The 16,752-nt window shown below is 41.8% G+C and overlaps 2 protein-coding genes across 3 annotated transcripts; both read right to left on the reverse strand.

Moving 5' to 3' along the window:
- Positions 1-234: 234 nt before the first annotated feature.
- On the reverse strand, positions 235-3,351 carry LOC124039263 (zinc finger protein 501-like). Of its 2 annotated transcripts, XM_046355184.1 has the most exons (6): positions 2,978-3,120; positions 2,826-2,869; positions 2,533-2,710; positions 2,378-2,436; positions 2,114-2,216; positions 235-2,029 (listed from the first exon to the last, which is right to left on the reverse strand). In XM_046355184.1, the coding sequence occupies exons 3-6, from the start codon at positions 2,690-2,692 to the stop codon at positions 981-983; spliced, it is 1,371 nt and encodes a 456-aa protein (XP_046211140.1). In that variant the 5' UTR covers positions 2,693-2,710; positions 2,826-2,869; positions 2,978-3,120; the 3' UTR covers positions 235-980. The 2 variants fall into 2 exon arrangements, with proteins under 2 accessions (XP_046211140.1, XP_046211139.1); XM_046355183.1 differs by lacking the exon at positions 2,826-2,869 and having other exon boundaries at positions 2,978-3,351.
- A 6,757-nt stretch (positions 3,352-10,108) lies between these two features.
- LOC124039012 (NAD(P)H pyrophosphatase NUDT13, mitochondrial-like) lies at positions 10,109-12,071 on the reverse strand. Its single transcript, XM_046354902.1, has 3 exons — positions 11,899-12,071; positions 11,526-11,674; positions 10,109-10,114 (listed from the first exon to the last, which is right to left on the reverse strand). The coding sequence occupies exons 1-3, from the start codon at positions 12,008-12,010 to the stop codon at positions 10,109-10,111; spliced, it is 267 nt and encodes an 88-aa protein (XP_046210858.1). The 5' UTR covers positions 12,011-12,071.
- Positions 12,072-16,752: the final 4,681 nt, after the last annotated feature.

The following is a 16,752-nucleotide window of genomic DNA, read 5'->3' on the forward strand; positions in this document are numbered from 1 at the left end:
TAGATAGAGTTCTCACGTCCTTAAATAATAGTAACAAAATAAATTAGACAAAATAAACAATTGAGGCAAACAAAAATCAGTCAAATGAATCACTAAAATAAGCCTCAAAGTGCTGCAACAGCAAATGTCAACCTTTCAATTGAGTTTAGCAGTGAATTGGGCAATAAAGCAACATGGTAGCACGGTTTCCATTTGGATCCATAACAAAGTTCACACAGAAAAAAATGGCCAAAATTGAATCATTGCATGTCTTTAATAATTACATTCCCATAATTTACTGTGATTTGTTTGAACCAATTTGTTCCATCCCACTAAATACAGCCATGTGTTGATTTGTCTCTTTTACATAAAGTATATAAAAACAAATGCTATAAAATAGAAAATGTGCAAATTCTTAACTCAAGTCTGTGGGAAACAAACCTTAAGAAACAAGTACATGTGGTAAGCAATAAATACAAATGGACCTGATGTTATGGAAGTACAGACTAGCCAGCCAAGCAATTCTGTTAGAACAAGACAATCTACAGATTTTTTTGTATCCAAACACCAGTTTCAGTTTTGTTGGCTTTTTACAAATGATATCAATACATATCAGGCTGCAAAATGTTAACTATACTTTTAGTTATGCTAAATAAAATGTCTTACATATTTACAAAAATGGCATTATATACAGTACACACTAACATGAAAACATTATTTTAACTTAAATATATGGTTTCTGCTTTTTCCTTTTCATAATTGCTTAAATGGGAACAAAAACTAAAATACCTAGCCCCTGACAGCAAGTCCTATTCCATAATAAACTATACATTTTTGCTCAGGCTAAAATCAAGTTGAAAGGGAATTCCCTAGATTCGCCTGCCAGGCTTCAAGGCTCTATCACAAAAGACATCTGGTGATTCAACCAACAGGCATAAAAACAGCAAAGCAAAGGACAACAAAAGTCTGTCCAAGACTGAAACCGTTTGCACATCACAATGTTAGATTGAGGCATAAACACATTTGTGCATCTTAAGATTCCGTTTGTCTGAATACCTCTTCCCACATTTATCACAGATGTACTGTTTCCCTCCTGCGTGGACATGCTTCTTGTGAGTTCGGAGATGACTGCCCTGACTGAATGTCTTCCCACAGATTTCACAGCTGTACGGCTTCTCTCCTGTATGGATTCTCTGGTGCAACTTCAGACTGTTGGTGTTGTTAAATCTTTTCTCACAGAAGCTACACTCTAAAGGCTTCTCGCTAGAGTGGGTGCGTCCGTGAGAGATAAGACTACTCTGCTGACTGAAGGTCTTGCCGCATTCTGTGCAGCCAAATGGCCTCTCTCCAGTGTGGATGCGCTTGTGTATTTTCAGATTCACTGATTGACGGAATGTCTTGCCACACAAGTCACAGCTAAATGGCCTGACGCCTGTATGAATCCGCTGGTGGTTCTTCAGATTGACAGAATGACGGAAACTCTTGTCACACTGATTGCACTGGAAGGGCTTTTGTCCAGTGTGAATGAGTTGATGGGTCTTCAGTGTTACAGCGCGTGTGAAGCCTTTCCCACACAGCAAACAGGTGAAGATTTTCTCTCCCGTGTGAATTTGCTGGTGTCTAGACAGATTTTGAGCCAGGTTGAAGCTCTTGCCACACACTCTGCAGCTGTAAGGCTTTTCTCCAGTGTGTATTATCGAATGGGTCTTGAGGTGTGCCTGCTTGCCGAAACATTTCCCACAGACGACACATATAAAAGGCTTCTCACCAGTGTGGGTGCGGATGTGATCATTACAACTCTGTTTGTGGGCAAAGGCTTTGTTGCAGAACATGCACACAAACGGTTTCTCGCCTGTGTGAAGTCGCTGGTGGGATTTGAGGTTACTCTGCGTGGAGAAACTTTTCCCGCACTCTGTGCAAATAAAGAGCTTATTTTGGGCAAACAAAGACTCCAATAGGATATCTGTGGGGTTCACTGGTGGGTCATCGCTAATCATACAATATTGGTTCTCTGAGGAAGAGTTTGCTGCAAAAGCATCATCAGCAGCTCCTGTAAGACATATATAAAACATCTCATTTTAGGTGGCAGGAGATCATTTGATATAGGCCGTCCTAATACTGGCTTTATACTTACTCTCTGCAATGGCCCCCAGGTGTATTTGTCCATACTCGTCTTTGACAGAGACAGCCAAGACGAGGGGAGATTCTGGGGTGTCCACTTCCTCCACATCTGCAGACTACCGGCACAAACAGATTGATTAGGTGTGAACTGTAGGAACATAATTTGATCATGTTATTGAAATGGCACAGACTACAAACATTTCACATTTTGTCTATTGAAACCAGCAAAAGTGTTTGCAGAAACAATGACTCTTGAAGCAATCTGCAAAGTGCTTACCTGCATTGAAACAGTTTGCGTCACAGTTTTACAAGTTCCACCATAAGAATGTTCCTCTGCTACACCAAAGAAAGGAGGCATTAGAAAGACAAATAGGTCATTCTTGTAACTTGTAGTGCAACAGATAAAGCAATATAAACATCTATGCTACTTACCCATTCCCCCAACTGACAGAATATTCAAGATGCTTGCTTGTGGTTTAGCTTTTTTCCCTCCATGTTCTTTGAAGGTCTTGGATTCAAAGTCCATCAAAAACTTAGTATCATCCATAATTGTAATTATTTTACCCAATGCCTCACTGCCCAGTACCTCCATGAGTGTTGCGAAGTGTGTCTGTAAATGAAAAAAATTATATCATTTTTTTTAAAGAGATGAGCAATGTTTATTTCAACAACAACCAAAACGAATATTAAGAGTGGCTCTTCTATTCATGTATGGTATCCGTCACCTGTATCTGTTTATAAACATGGTAGGGCCAACAGGTCAGCTGATCTGTGAATGTGATATGGGCAAAACGCTAACGTTAATATCGACCTCGGTTCAGTATCCTAACCAGCTGCTAGGCAGGGCCTTTCCTCTCTCGCACTCATGGTAACTTACCATCTTATTCTGACTCTCAGTCTGTAGTTTCGCAGATAATTTGTCATCCTCGCAATGTCCCTGGGTCCGTTGCAGGCTGAACACGAAGACAGAGCTGTCTTCTATAAGTTTACCCAGTTCGGCCACCACCGCGTGAACAAGTGTATCCATGACGGAGGCCAGCTGGGTCTGCAGCGCGATGAAATTTGACATTGTTTGTTGGTATTTATCACGACTGTAGCTAATTGACAACGCTTTCAGATTTGCATTGATGAAAGATTGAGCTAGTAGCTACATCAATACTTTGAATGAATTATGACTACACAGACTTCTTCACACGATCGCAACGTAAATAGTGTCTGTGCCCAGTCGGAAGTATTACGTGAAACTCCCAAATCGTATTTCCGGTTTAGAAATTAAGTGGGTTTATTAAAGAGACAATTTCTTTATCTTTATGGGAAAACTCTTCACGCCACTTCGATAACAAAGGGACTTTTCGTAGGTTAGGTGAGCATTTTCGCTAACCCCAACCTCAGTCTTCTAACCTGCTGCGTAGGTTCGCCTAACCTGCTACGAAAAAGCAGTCATATAAGTGGAGAAGTGAAATATAGGTGAAAATTATATTTACACCAACTGGTTTTGACTTTGTGACTGTGAGAACAAGCGACAAATCAGGGACATTGAGAATATTTGATGATCAGGCCACAGAGTTTCTAAACCCAAAGTCGCAACATCGCAAGACTTCCGGGAACGCTTGCAAAACAGACTAACAGACCAGGCCAGGGTTTGGGGTTTGAGAGGTCAATGAGAGAACTGAAAGATTCTTCATTAGATGTTGGTTTTCTCAAAATCTAAATGCACAACCTAGATTAAAGCCAATGTCTTAAGTAGCTGAACATGTTATTTTTATGGATTTTTTTTTACATTTTATTTAACCAGGGAGGCCAGGTGAGAACAAGTTCACATTTACATCTGCGACCTGGCCAAGATAAAGCTAAGCAGTGCGACAAAAACAACAACACAGAGTTACACATGGGATAAACAAACATACAGTCAATCACAAAATATTAAAATCTATGTACAGTGTGTGCAGATGTAGTAAGGTTAGAGAGGTAAGGCAATAAAATAGGCCATAGTGGCAAAATAATTATAATTTAGCATTAACACTGGAGTGATAGATGTACAGATGATGATGTGCAAGTAGAGATACTGGGGTGCAAAGTAGCAACAAAATAAATAACAGTATGGGGATGAGGTAGTTGGGTGTGCTATTTACAGAAGGGCTGTGTACAGGTACAGTGATCGGTAAGCTGTTATGACAGCTGATGGTTAAAGTTAGTGAGGGAGATATAAGTCTCCAGCTTCAGTATTTTTTCAATTCCTTCCAGTCAATGGCAGCAGAGAACTGGAAGGAAAGGAGGCCAAAGAAGGTGTTGGGATGACCAGTGAGATATACCCGTTGGTGCGTGTGCTATGAGTGGGTGTTGCCATGGTGACCTGCGAGCTGAGATAAGGCGGGGCTTTACCTAGCAAAGACTTATAGATGACCTGGAGCCAGTGAGTTTGGTGACGAATATGTAGCGAGGGCCAGCCAACGAGACCATACAGGTCGCAGTTTGTGGGCAGTATATGTGGCTTTGGTGACAAAATGGATGGCACTGTAATAGACTGCATCCATTTAGCTGAGTAGAGTGTTGGAGGCTATTTTGTAAAAGACATCGCCGAAGTCAAGGATCGATAAAATAGTCAGTTTTACGAGGGTATGTTTGGCAGCATGAGTGAAGGAGGCTTTCTTGCGAAATTGGAAGCCGACTGTAGAATTAATTTTGGAATGGAGATGCTTAATGTGAATCTGGAAGGAGAGTTTACAGTCTAACCAGACACCTAGATATTTGTAGTTGTCCACATATTCTCAGTCAGAACCGTCCAGAGTAGTGATGCTAGGCGGGCGGGCAGGTGCAGGCAGCAATAGGTTGAAGAGCATGCATTTAGTTTTACTAGTATTTAAGAGCAGTTGGAGGCCACAGAAGGAGTGGTGTGTGGCATTGAAGCTTTTTAATTTTTTATTTCACCTTTATTTAACCAGGTAGGCTAGTTGAGAACTCATTTACAACTGCGACCTGGCCAAAATAAAGCATAGCAGTGTGAACAGACAACAACACAGAGTTACACATGGAGTAAACAATAAACAAGTCAATAACACAGTAGAAAAAAAGAGAAAAAAGGCATGAGGAGGTAGGCGAATAATTACAATTTAGCAGATTAACACTGGAGTGATAAATGATCAGATGGTCATGTGCAGGAAGATATACTGGTGTGCAAAAGAGCAGAAAAGTAAATAAATAGAAACAGTATGGGGATGAGGTAGGTAAATTGGGTGGGCTATTTACCGATAGACTATGTACAGCTGCAGCGATCGGTTAGCTGCTCAGATAGAAGATGTTTAAAGTTGGTGAGGGAGATAAAAGTCTCCAACTTCAGCGATTTTTGCAATTCCTTCCAGTTACAGGCAGCAGAGAACTGGAAGGAAAGGCGGCCAAATGAGGTGTTGGCTTTAGGGATGATCAGTGAGATACACCTGCTGGAGCGCTTGCTACGGGTGGGTGTTGCCATCGTGACCAGTGAACTGAGATAAGGCGGAGCTTTACCTAGCATGGACTTGTAGATGACCTGGAGCCAGTGGGTCTGGCGACGAATATGTAGCGAGGACCAGCCAACTACAGCATACAGGTCGCAGTGGTGGGTGGTATAAGATGCTTTAGTAACAAAACGGATGGCACTGTGATAAACTGCATCCAGTTTGCTGAGTAGAGTATTGGAAGCTATTTTGTAGATGACATCGCCGAAGTCAAGGATCGGTAGGATAGTTAGTTTTACTAGGGTAAGTTTGGCAGCGTGAGTGAAGGAGGCTTTGTTGCGGAATAGAAAGTCGACTATAGGTTTGATTTTAGATTGGAGATGTTTGATATGAGTCTGGAAGGAGAGTTTACAGTCTAGCCAGGTTCCGACATATTCTAGGTCGGAACCATCCAGGGTGGTGATGCTAGTCGGGCGTGCGGGTGCAGGCAGCGTACGGTTGAAAAGCATGCATTTAGTTTTAATAGCGTTTAAGAGCAGTTGGAGGCCACGGAAGGAGTGTTGTATGGCATTGAAGCTCGTTTGGAGGTTAGATAGCACAGTGTCCAAGGAAGGGCCAGAAGTATACAGAATGGTGTCGTCTGCGTAGAGGTGAATCAGGGAATCGCCCGCAGCAAGAGCAACATCATTGATATATACAGAGAAAAGAGTCTGCCTGAGAATTGAACCCTGTGGCACCGACTGCAGGAGGACCGGACAACAAGGTATGGTGGGATTCGAAATGGTCGGTGATCTGTTTGTTAACTTGGCTTTCGAAGACTTTAGAAAGGCAGGGCAGGATGGATATAAGTCTGTAACAGTTTGGGTCTAGAGTGTCTCTCCCTTTGAAGAGGGGGATGACCGCAGCAGCTTCCCAATCTTTAGGGATCTCAGACGATACGAAAGAGAGGTTGAACAGGCTAGTAATAGGGGTTGCAACAATTTCTGTGGATCATTTTAGAAAGAGAGCATCCAGATTGTCTAGCCCAGCTGATTTGTAAGTATACAGATTTTGCAGCTCTTTCAGAACATCAGCTGTCTGTATTTGGGTGAAGGAGAAACACAAATATGCCTTACTTGTAAATATGGTTTTGTAACCCTTTCGAACTTAACTTTCATATAAGCCAGAAATACTCTTTTAAATACAAAATATACTTAATGTGTACAGTTTAGCAAAGTTGCACCTGGCTGTATTAACGCACCGCCTAGGCTACAACACATCCTTTTACCTTGCGCTAGCATTTCCATAGATCCATTCCATTCCACATTTCTAGTGTTTCTCAAAATATAGCCGGGTGTAACTTTCCTAAACTGCGTACAGTAAGTTTATTAGTTGTATTTGAAAAAATATTTCTCACATGAAAGTTAAGTTCCAACTGTGTCGCATGCTAGGCGTATTTGCGTTTCGACGGAGCATTTTGGCAGAATCTGAGCATCAGGGCTTTCCCTTCAGCTCAGGTGGGAGACAGCTTCCCTACACATTGTTGACATGCTAGGGGAAGCAGATATGGGTTTAATGGATCAGTGTGAGACGCTGTACAAGACGTCAAACCCGTATGATGTAATTGGTGTCACAAAGGATGCATCAGAAGCAGACGTTCGACAGGTTATTATAAAGTCTCACTACAAGTCCACCCTGATATGAGCACCAGGTGACGAGCAAGCTACTGCCAAGTTCCAGTTTGGTAAGCCAACCTAAAAAAAATGGTGTGAATGTTTGTTTACCTTTCAAACCTTGTTTTATATATCAGGAGGAGCAGGTCTCTGATTATGATCAGTTTATGTCCTGTTTAGTGTCTTGCTATGTTAGGATCTAAGGAAGATGTACGCAGTGTTGAGTGACAAAGACAAAAGCTGACCAAGATCATAACGGAAGATTATTGGAGAACAATGTTTCTTAAGGTAGGACTTCAAGTCAAGATTTCTTAACCAGCTTTTTTCCAGTGCCTGGTAAGTCTTTACACCCACCTTGCAGAGTTTTCACATTCTGCAGCCTTAAATGAAAATTACTATGAATTAACACTGTCCTCAAGGCTCCGTTTTAGGACCACTATTGTTTTCACTATATATTTTAGCAGTGAAAGTCAACATCGGAAACATAATGTTGACTTTCACTGCTATGCAGACGACACATAGCTGTACATTTTTATGAAACTGGAATGGGTGTGTACTGGTGGCAAGGTAGTCAGGCGCAGGAGAGTGAACATGGTATAAACTGAGTAGTTTAATAAATGCTAAAAAAAACTCTGAAAACCAATATATACAAAAATAATATAAAACGGTACAAAACCCGTCGCACACCAGAACATGACTTGCACAAAACATACAACAAACAATCACTGAGACATGAGGGGAAACAGAGGGTTAAATACACAACATGTAATTGATGGGATTGAAACCAGGTGTAATGGAAGACAAGACAAAACCAATGGAAAATGAAAAATGGATCAGCGATGGCTAGAAGGTCGGTGTTATCGACCGCCGAACACCGCCCGAACAAGGAGAGGGACCAACTTCGGCGGAAGTCGTGACAGAAACATGGTGAAGCCCAAATATTGTCCTCCCTGGATGCCTTTGTTTCAGACATAAGGAACTGGATGTTGGCAAATCTGCTACTTTTAAACTCAGACAAAACAGAGATGCTAGTTCTAGGTCCCAACAAACAAAGAGATATTCTGTTGAATCTGAAAATGAATCTTGTTGGTTATACAGTCGTCTCAAATATAACTGTGAAGGAACTCGGCGTTACTCTGGATCCTGATCTCTCTTTTGACGAACATATCAAGACTGTTTCAAGGACAGCTTTTTTCCATCTACGTAACATTGCAAAAATCAGAAATGTTCTGTCCAAAAATTATGCAGAAAAATGTATCCATGCTTTTGTCACTTCTATGTTAGACTACTGCAATGCTCTACTTTCGGCTACCCGGATAAAGCACGAAATAAACTTCAGTTAGTGCTAAACTAGGCTGCTAGAATCTTGACTAGAACAAAAAAAATGGATCATATTACTCCAATGTTAGCCTCTCTACACTGGCTTCTGTCAAGGCTAGGGCTGATTTCAAGTTTTTACTGCTAACCTACAAAGCATTACATGGGCTTGCTCCTACCTATCTTTCCGATTTGGTCCTGCTGTACATACCTACACGTTATGGAACCCTGACCTGTTCACCGGACTTGCTACCTGTCCCGGACCTGCTGTTTTCAACTCTCAGTAGGAGTGGTAGAGGTACTCTGAAAGATCAGCAATGAAAAGCCAACTGACATTTACTCCTGAGTTGCTGACCTGTTGCACCCTCTACAACCACTGTGATTATTATTATTTGACCCTGCTGGTCATCTATGAACATTTGAACATCTTGGCCATGTTCTGTTACAATCTATCCGGCACAGCCAGAAGAGGACTGGCCACCCCTCGTAGCCTGGTTCCTCTCTAGATTTCTTCCTAGGTTTTGGCCTTTCTAGGGAGTTTTTCCTAGCCACCGTGCTTCTACACCTGCATTGCTTGCTGTTTAGGGTTTTAGGCTGGGTTTCTGTACAGCACTTTGTGACATCAGCTGTTGTAAAAAGGTATTTGATTGGTTGATACATTCAGGTCTCAGGCCTGGACATGATTACAGTTATGTCATAGGAGACTGCTTTCTCTTTGCAAATCACACAGCAAGACATCCTGAACTTTGAGAAGTCCGACAAGAACTGTGAGGATGAGAAGCATGATCTGATGCAGGTCTATGTGGAGCACAAAGGCGACATGGACAGGATCATGGAGAACGTATTGTGTGTCACCCTGGAGGATGAGACACAGATTAGAGCCATCCTCAAGAGTGCCATCTGCTCCAAGGGGCTGCAGGCTCACAAGGCTTTCACCAACGCAAGGTGTGTGAACTAATCTACTACTCTAAATGTATTTTTAGTTAGTTTTATCTCATGCTCTTATCACAGACATACAGTAGCTAGCTGATACATGTGAACATATTTGTGTTCACCAAATGCATTTATCACCGTTAAGCTGCTAATATTTTGGTGTCAATGTTTTTCCTTGGTCGATAAAGAGCATAAAAAGGCAGATTTACAAATGCTCTAAACACGCTTTGAATTATGGCCGGTGTCAGTAAACAATTACAAGTGATGAAACAATTAAACAATGAAACAATTAAAACATGCTCCGGAACTTTCACGAATAGTAAGTATTTTTTAAACCTCCCGCATAATCTATGAGCAGAATTACTGTTTTACCTCAATTAGCCACAAGCTGTGTCCGGCAACATTTTCCGCCACGTGGGCCAGCTATTAACCACTTGAGTTTCAACCAATGAGCTTCAGCCCCTCGCCATTTGAGTGACAGCTAGTAAGATGCACACACAGCAGGGCGAGAGAGAAAGAGCAATGCAATTCACGGGGTTCACATACAGTGGGAAGAAAAAGTATGTGAACCCTTTCGAACTACCTGGATTTCTGCATTAATTGGTCATAACATTTAGACAAACACAGTCTGCTTAAACTAATAACACACAATTATAATTGTTCATGTCTTGTTCATGTCTTGAACACACCGTGTACACATTCACAGTGCAGGTTGAAAAAAGTATGTTAACCCTTGGATTTAACAACAGGTTGACCCTCCTTTGGCAGCAATAACCTCAACCAAACTTTTCTGTAATGGCGGATCAGACCTGCACAATGGTCAAGAGGAATTTTGGACCATTCCTCTTTACAAAACTGTTTCAGTTCCACAATATTCTTGGGATGTCTGATGTGAACTGCTCTCTTGAGGTCATGCCACAGCATCTCAACCGGGTTGAGGTCAGGACTGACTGGGCCATTCCAGAAGGCATATTTTCTTCTGTTCAAGCCATTCTGTTGTTGATTTACTTCTGTCTTTTGGGTTGTAGTCATGTTGCATCAGGACAAAAAAGTATACAAAAGTACTGCAGAATCTCTTGAAATGTATGCAAAAATGTGTTTTACATATAGCAATCTTGAATACGAAAGAAAAATGTAGCATTTTATCCTAGCCCTTTAAAGGCGTTCAATTAATTACTGAAATACTGGTCAAAAATTAAAGCAAGTCCCTATCGCACATACATTTTTACACAAGTGAGATGTATTTCTTGTTCACTGGTCCCCGCAGTGTCTGTTATTGACCCCGGAATGTTCATTGGTTTTATCAAAATCTATCATCCCGTCTGTGTATGTCACCAAGCACTTAACAAAGTACAGTATTGCTGCCTGATCTTTTAAAATGATCTGTATGTTACATTTGCAGATTTGATGCTGTCTGCCGTCCACCCATCTTGCTCTGATTTGAGAGGTTGTTGATCGGTCCATTCCTGGATCAGCCTGTTAGCTATGGCGTAGCTTGGTGGAACCCAGAACACAGTGGGCTCTCTTTTGTTGTTCCAAGGTGGTGCCTTGATCTTCAGAGCCTCTTGGACTTCATGAAGGCTGAACCACCGTTAGTTCCGTTTTCAACATGTTTCAATATACACTGTGTAATGGCATAGGAACATTTTAATAATAATATATTTATTTTGTATAGAGCTTTTAATTACATGTAGAATCTCAAATTCGCTTTAAAAATGAAATGAACAAAAAATGATTTAAAACAAATAGGGATCTATCAGTTCTTGGACACAAAATCTACAACCATGGATAAGCAGAGCTGGGTTACCAACTTGATTTTGTTATGTTTGTGTCACTCAGATACTGTAGCATATACCTGCATTAACCATGGCGAAATGTGTAGAATTGCAGGAAATGATCTTTAGAACTCTAAAATGTTATCTCCACCGGCCCAGAAACAGGCCTAAAGAATATTCTTGTCCAGAACCCCAGATTTAAATTAGTCCGGCCCTGTGGATAAGGCTTTGTCTAGATGTCTTGCACACACTCAAGCGACATGAATGTATTCAACACAGAGAAGGTCAGCGTAGAGAGGCAGCCACTGACTTACCTGTGTCTTTTCTGGGTTGACGGCGGCGTGACAGGCCATCATGAAGGAGCTCTGTGGGAAGGGCCAGTGCTGAGAGCCTGAGTACGGGATAGACTCCAACCCCACATCCTCAGCTATCTCCTTGCGGAGTGTCTCCTCCATGGGCTCACCTGTTGCGGGAAACACATTCAGGAACCTATACCAGTGCATACGCTAACAGTAATATAATAGTCTTAAAGAGTACAGTTATGGATAAGTAAGTTACATCGCTCATGCTGTTTACAGCTGGGACGTATATTTGTAATAACTGGATTATAGTCTATGTAATAGACATGTTATAAATAGTCAATACAGATGCTTTATTAGTTTAAAATGTGTGACATGTGAGACTCACCCGTGTCACAGATGCCTGCCAGTGCTGTGTACATCCACAGTGGGAAGAAGGACTGCCTCCCCAGGAAACACCTTTGCCCATCAGACACTTGTACGATCACCACCGGAAACATTTGTAAAAGAAAACTAAATAGACGACGGAATTACTTTTCTCTCAGCTTGGGTAATGTACTAACTACATATTTCATGACCAAAGCCCATTGAACAGCATTTATTATGGGTCCCCATTAGCTGCTGCCAAGGCAGCAGCTATTCTTCCTAGGGTCCAGCAAAATGAAGACAGTTATACATTTTTTTAAACATTACAATACATTCACAACAGATTCTGGCCTGAGGGCACACACTTTCTAGTAGGCTTAAATTGATGATATGACAAATAGGAGTGGCAATATTGCCCGCTATTATCGTCAGTAATTTTCCAATTTGTCAGACCCCGTTGGCTTGTCATTATTGATAGGCAACAATCTTTTTTTTACCTCTTCCACACTTACTCTACAGGATTCAAAATTACAATGCCATTTATCTTTGTTTCACAGTGTAGTTTCTTCTTCTTTTTATTCAGTTTAGTCACATGATTTCTCAATTTGCAGTACGTTTGCCAGTCGGTTGTACAGCCAGACCTATTTGCAATTTCTTTTGCCTCATCCCTCTCAACCATATAGTTTTTCAATTCCTCATCAATCCACGGGGATTTCACATTTTTTACAGTCATTTTATTAATGGGCGCGTGCTTATTAATTACTGGGATATGCAAATGTATTAATGTGTCAAGTGCAACATCTGGTTTCTCCTCATTATACACCACATACCAGGAAATATGATTTACATCAACAACATAGGAATCACTACAAAACTTATATTAGTCCCAGCCTTTGGAACTTTGGTTTTCCTAGATATGGCTACTATATTGTGATCACTATATCCGATGGATTTGTAAACTGCTTTCAAACTCATTTCTGCAGCATTAGTAAAGATGTGATCAATACATGTTGATGATTTCATTCCTGTGCTGTCTGTAACTACCCTGGTAAGTTGATTGATAACCTGAACCAGGTTGCAGGCACTAGTTACAGTTTGAAGCTTTCTTTTGAGTGGGGAGCCTGAAGAAAGCCGGTCAATTTCAGAAAATATACCTCTCTATTAATATCACATAAAAACAGCCACACCTCCACCTTTGGCATTTCTGTCATTTCTGTAGATGTTATAACCATTGCTACCAATGTATCATCAAAGGTATTATCTAAGTGAGTTTCAGAGATTGTCAGAAAATGAATGTCATCTGTTGCTAGTAAATTATTGACTTCATAAACCTTGTTCCTTAAGCTACATATGTTAACGTGGGCTATTTTTAACACTTTTCTGGGATGCTTGATTCTTTTTCTTGCTTTACTGGGAAACTTAGCAGAGGTACATTAGTCCTAAAAGTATAACTCTGGTTCACAGGCACATTATTACTGCATACAATAGCTGTAAAATCAGCAGAGGCATTCAGGGCAGTAAGAAGGACATAAATTAGGTTACTTACATTGTGTCTACCAATGCCCCTGGGATAGTGTATGTTTTCTGAAGCATTATGCCAACTCAGCGACACAATGGTAGGGATTAAATGAGCTTGACAAGTCATTGTCTCAATGCAGCCTAATGCCGTGAAAGGATCCAGGAACCCACAGAGCTGCAGTAGTCTCGTAGCCAGTTATAGAGGGCAAAAAGTCTGCTGAATCGTTCAATGCCACGATTTAGGGAGGACATAGGGCCAGATATTATGGGGCATTTGTTGGTGTCAAGTAGTAACCCAATCAGTTCTTTAAAATCCATCTTCAGCTGTTCTGAGCTGCCCTTCATAATGTCATTCGGCCCCACGTGAACCATGACAGTATCAGCCCCCGGTGACAGACGCACAGCCTCGGGAAGTAACCTGGTGATATCCTGAACTTTTGCCCCAGGAAAACACAAAGTCTTTGCCCCAGGTACAGATATATACCTCACCATTGAACTCCCTATCACTATCGGCTCCCTATATAGCCGGAATGATCCGGCCTCTGCCGTGTCTCGAAGATGATTGCGAGGTCAGAGCCTCAGAACTCACCTGAGAAGAGGGCTGCTGAGACCCCGGCTGCGTGCAGGCCACGTCAGCCAAAGGGACAGAGCTCTGATCCAAAGAGCACGGCCCAGCGGAGGAGTGCCGCAGTTGTCCAGGCTGTGCCCAGGCAGTTCATTGACTATGACAGAGAGAGGTAGTTGGAGGGAGATCCACAGCCACGGAGGGAACACCCAATCCCTGTCAGAAGACAGCTAGTACAGGGGCTCAAAGTCATTTGAAAGTCTTAAGTCTGGACGCGGGGAAAGAAGGCAGGCGCGCCGAGAACGATTCTTCTCCTTCTTTCTGGTTCCGACACGGATTCATTTACGCTCACCTGGACTCGAACAATGAGCAGCCATTTTCTGGTCCGAGCTAGTAGAGGGGTGCAGTGGCTGAAGATGATCATAGCATGTGTTAAATGTAGAGTTTTGATCAAACAGTTACGAAGAAGTCGCAAACAGCACAGTAGTACGACAACGCAGAAGTGTGACATTTTCCCGTCGTGTTATGAGATCTGCTGAATAGCTAATTGAACATGGGAGTAATAAGGGATCCCACTGCTGCGACACACACTGACTGCCAGACTGGTTCCTATGGGCGGGCAGCCAAGTGGGGCTGCAGAAGCCCCTGACGATCAAAACACACACCCAGGTATAAGAGCAAATACACAGAGAGACACACACGATACAGTACAATACTAGAAATACAGTAAAACGCTAGATTGGAGAGACTTGACTCAAATATCCACTCTGGCTATAAGGGGTGCCTCAGGCCCTCTCAGTAGGAAGAAGGCTTTCCTCAGGTCTATGAAGGTTCCTCCACACAGCCTCTCCACATCAACCTGCTCTATAGACCCTACAACAACACAGAGAGACAATGTGTCAACCTGAACTCTGACCCATGAGACACAGAGGACAATTTAATTGGAGAATGAGATGGATTGTTATTTCAAATGGGAATGTACTGTTCTAACAGTGATGCCATGAAGTAATGTGTTATATGTAGTGATGTTCTCTTACCAACATCAATCAAATGTAATCAAATGTATTTATGAAGCCATTCTTACATTCTTGATGTCACAAATTGCTGTACAGAAATCCAGCCTAAAACCCCAAACAGCAAGCAATGCAGGTGTAGAAGCACGGTGGCTAGTAAAAACTCCCTAGAAAGGCCGGAACCTAGGAAGAAACCTAGAGAGGAACCAGGCTATGAGGGGTAACCAGTCCTCTTCTGGCTGTGCCAGGAAGGAGATTGTAACAGAACATGGCCAAGATGTTCAAATGTTCATAGATGACCAGCAGGGTCAAATAATAATAATCAAAGGAGAAATGTGCTTTGTTCTGTTCAGTGCAGTTGAGGAGAATGGATTCATTCACAATGTCCTTGTCCTCTCCAAGCTTTTCCAGGATTCCCTTCTGCATCTGAGAGGAACAAACATATTCCCATGCTGTGCAACCTACAAGTTTGTGTTGCTATATAAATCTCTGTTGAAAGTTATTCATGTCAAGAAATGCCCATTTATTTTATATCATTACAATAATGTCACTCTCAAATGAGAAATTCGGAAGTGGGAGGGGGCTGTTATTGTTGTATAATGTCTTAGTCTCAATTCTAACCTCCATGCCACAGGGAAAATGTTCCAGACTGCAATGCTGCTCGACATGCATCATCATCCTCTATATTATTCAGGAGCCTAAAATCAGACATGCCATAACTTTAGCATGAATGTAATGAAATAACAAATCCCATTCAACTGTTATTTAACTTGCAGTATGCTTATAAAATGGGTGTGGTATATCTGCGAGTGAACTGAACTGACCTCATCCTATGTTGACAAATTATTCTACATTATACAATCTAATAATAATAAAAAGGGATCCAAGTGAAAGACAAAGTTGATGATAGTGGAAACTGTCTTTGTAGCACTGCCCTGGCTTGACCATAGAGGGCTGCTTCCAATCAGAGTATGTGGGCGAAGCTGGAGCAGAGCCTGACCAATTTGACAGGTGGGTGGAGCGAGATTCCCAAAGGCTGGAGCATTGGCTTTCTCACTGGCTCCAATTTCGCTCCAGTAGAACTCACTTCACGTGCTCAGGGCATGTCTGCCCCAGCATGCATTTGTAGTCTACTCGTGTTCTGCTATAGCCCCTTGTCTTTAGCTAGTCATGGAGTTCGCTTTATATTTTCATTAAGTAACTGATAAAACACACAGGTGCTAAATCAAGGTGACTTAACATGATGAGGACCAACTTCAAGAGAGGGAGTGCGGTGATGTAGAGTTCACAACTAAATAATCATTGTGGAATCCGAAAAGACGAGTATCCCAAAAGCATGATTGTGTACTTACTACGTGCACATGCTAAAATAAAGGAATGAGGTGGGTAGATAACTAAGTGGGTCATTGTAGCAAAGTATTTATAAACAAAAAATCTGAACTTAATTTTCGTTATATGATCTATACAACAGGCCATAATTGATTTTGTCCCAATAGGTCTGGCATATTCCCATGTTCAAGGAGCTTTCTGTTTTGATTGGGTTATTTTGCCTATAAACATTTAGGCCTACCTGTAGAAAAAAAATACAACTCTGAAACTCTGCCCAGCCTGGCAAGAGTGGCCAAAAGGGTGTTTAGCATCCCCAGTTGCTCTTCAAGTGTGGAGAGGATATTATCCGCTGCTGACAGGTGTTGTGCCGAAAATCTCCCCCCTGCTAGAATCCTCCCCCATTCTCGTTCTTTATTGCTGCGACTTGCTTGCTAGTTGAGATTTCTGCTCT

This window comes from Oncorhynchus gorbuscha, linkage group LG07, assembly GCF_021184085.1.
Source record: "Oncorhynchus gorbuscha isolate QuinsamMale2020 ecotype Even-year linkage group LG07, OgorEven_v1.0, whole genome shotgun sequence".
Taxonomy (NCBI): domain Eukaryota; kingdom Metazoa; phylum Chordata; class Actinopteri; order Salmoniformes; family Salmonidae; genus Oncorhynchus; species Oncorhynchus gorbuscha.

Coding starts and splice junctions, on each gene's coding strand:
- LOC124039263 (XM_046355183.1), bottom strand. CDS start 3,169: ATGTCAAATTTCATCGCGCTGCAGACCCAGCTGGCCTCCGTCATGGAT. Junction 2,711..2,977: donor CTGAGAGTCAGAATAAGATG/GTAAGTTACCAT, acceptor TTTCATTTACAG/ACACACTTCGCAACACTCAT. Junction 2,437..2,532: donor TCTGTCAGTTGGGGGAATGG/GTAAGTAGCATA, acceptor TCTTTGGTGTAG/CAGAGGAACATTCTTATGGT.
- LOC124039012 (XM_046354902.1), bottom strand. CDS start 12,010: ATGTTTCCGGTGGTGATCGTACAAGTGTCTGATGGGCAAAGGTGTTTC. Junction 11,675..11,898: donor GGCAGGCATCTGTGACACGG/GTGAGTCTCACA, acceptor TTCCCGCAACAG/GTGAGCCCATGGAGGAGACA.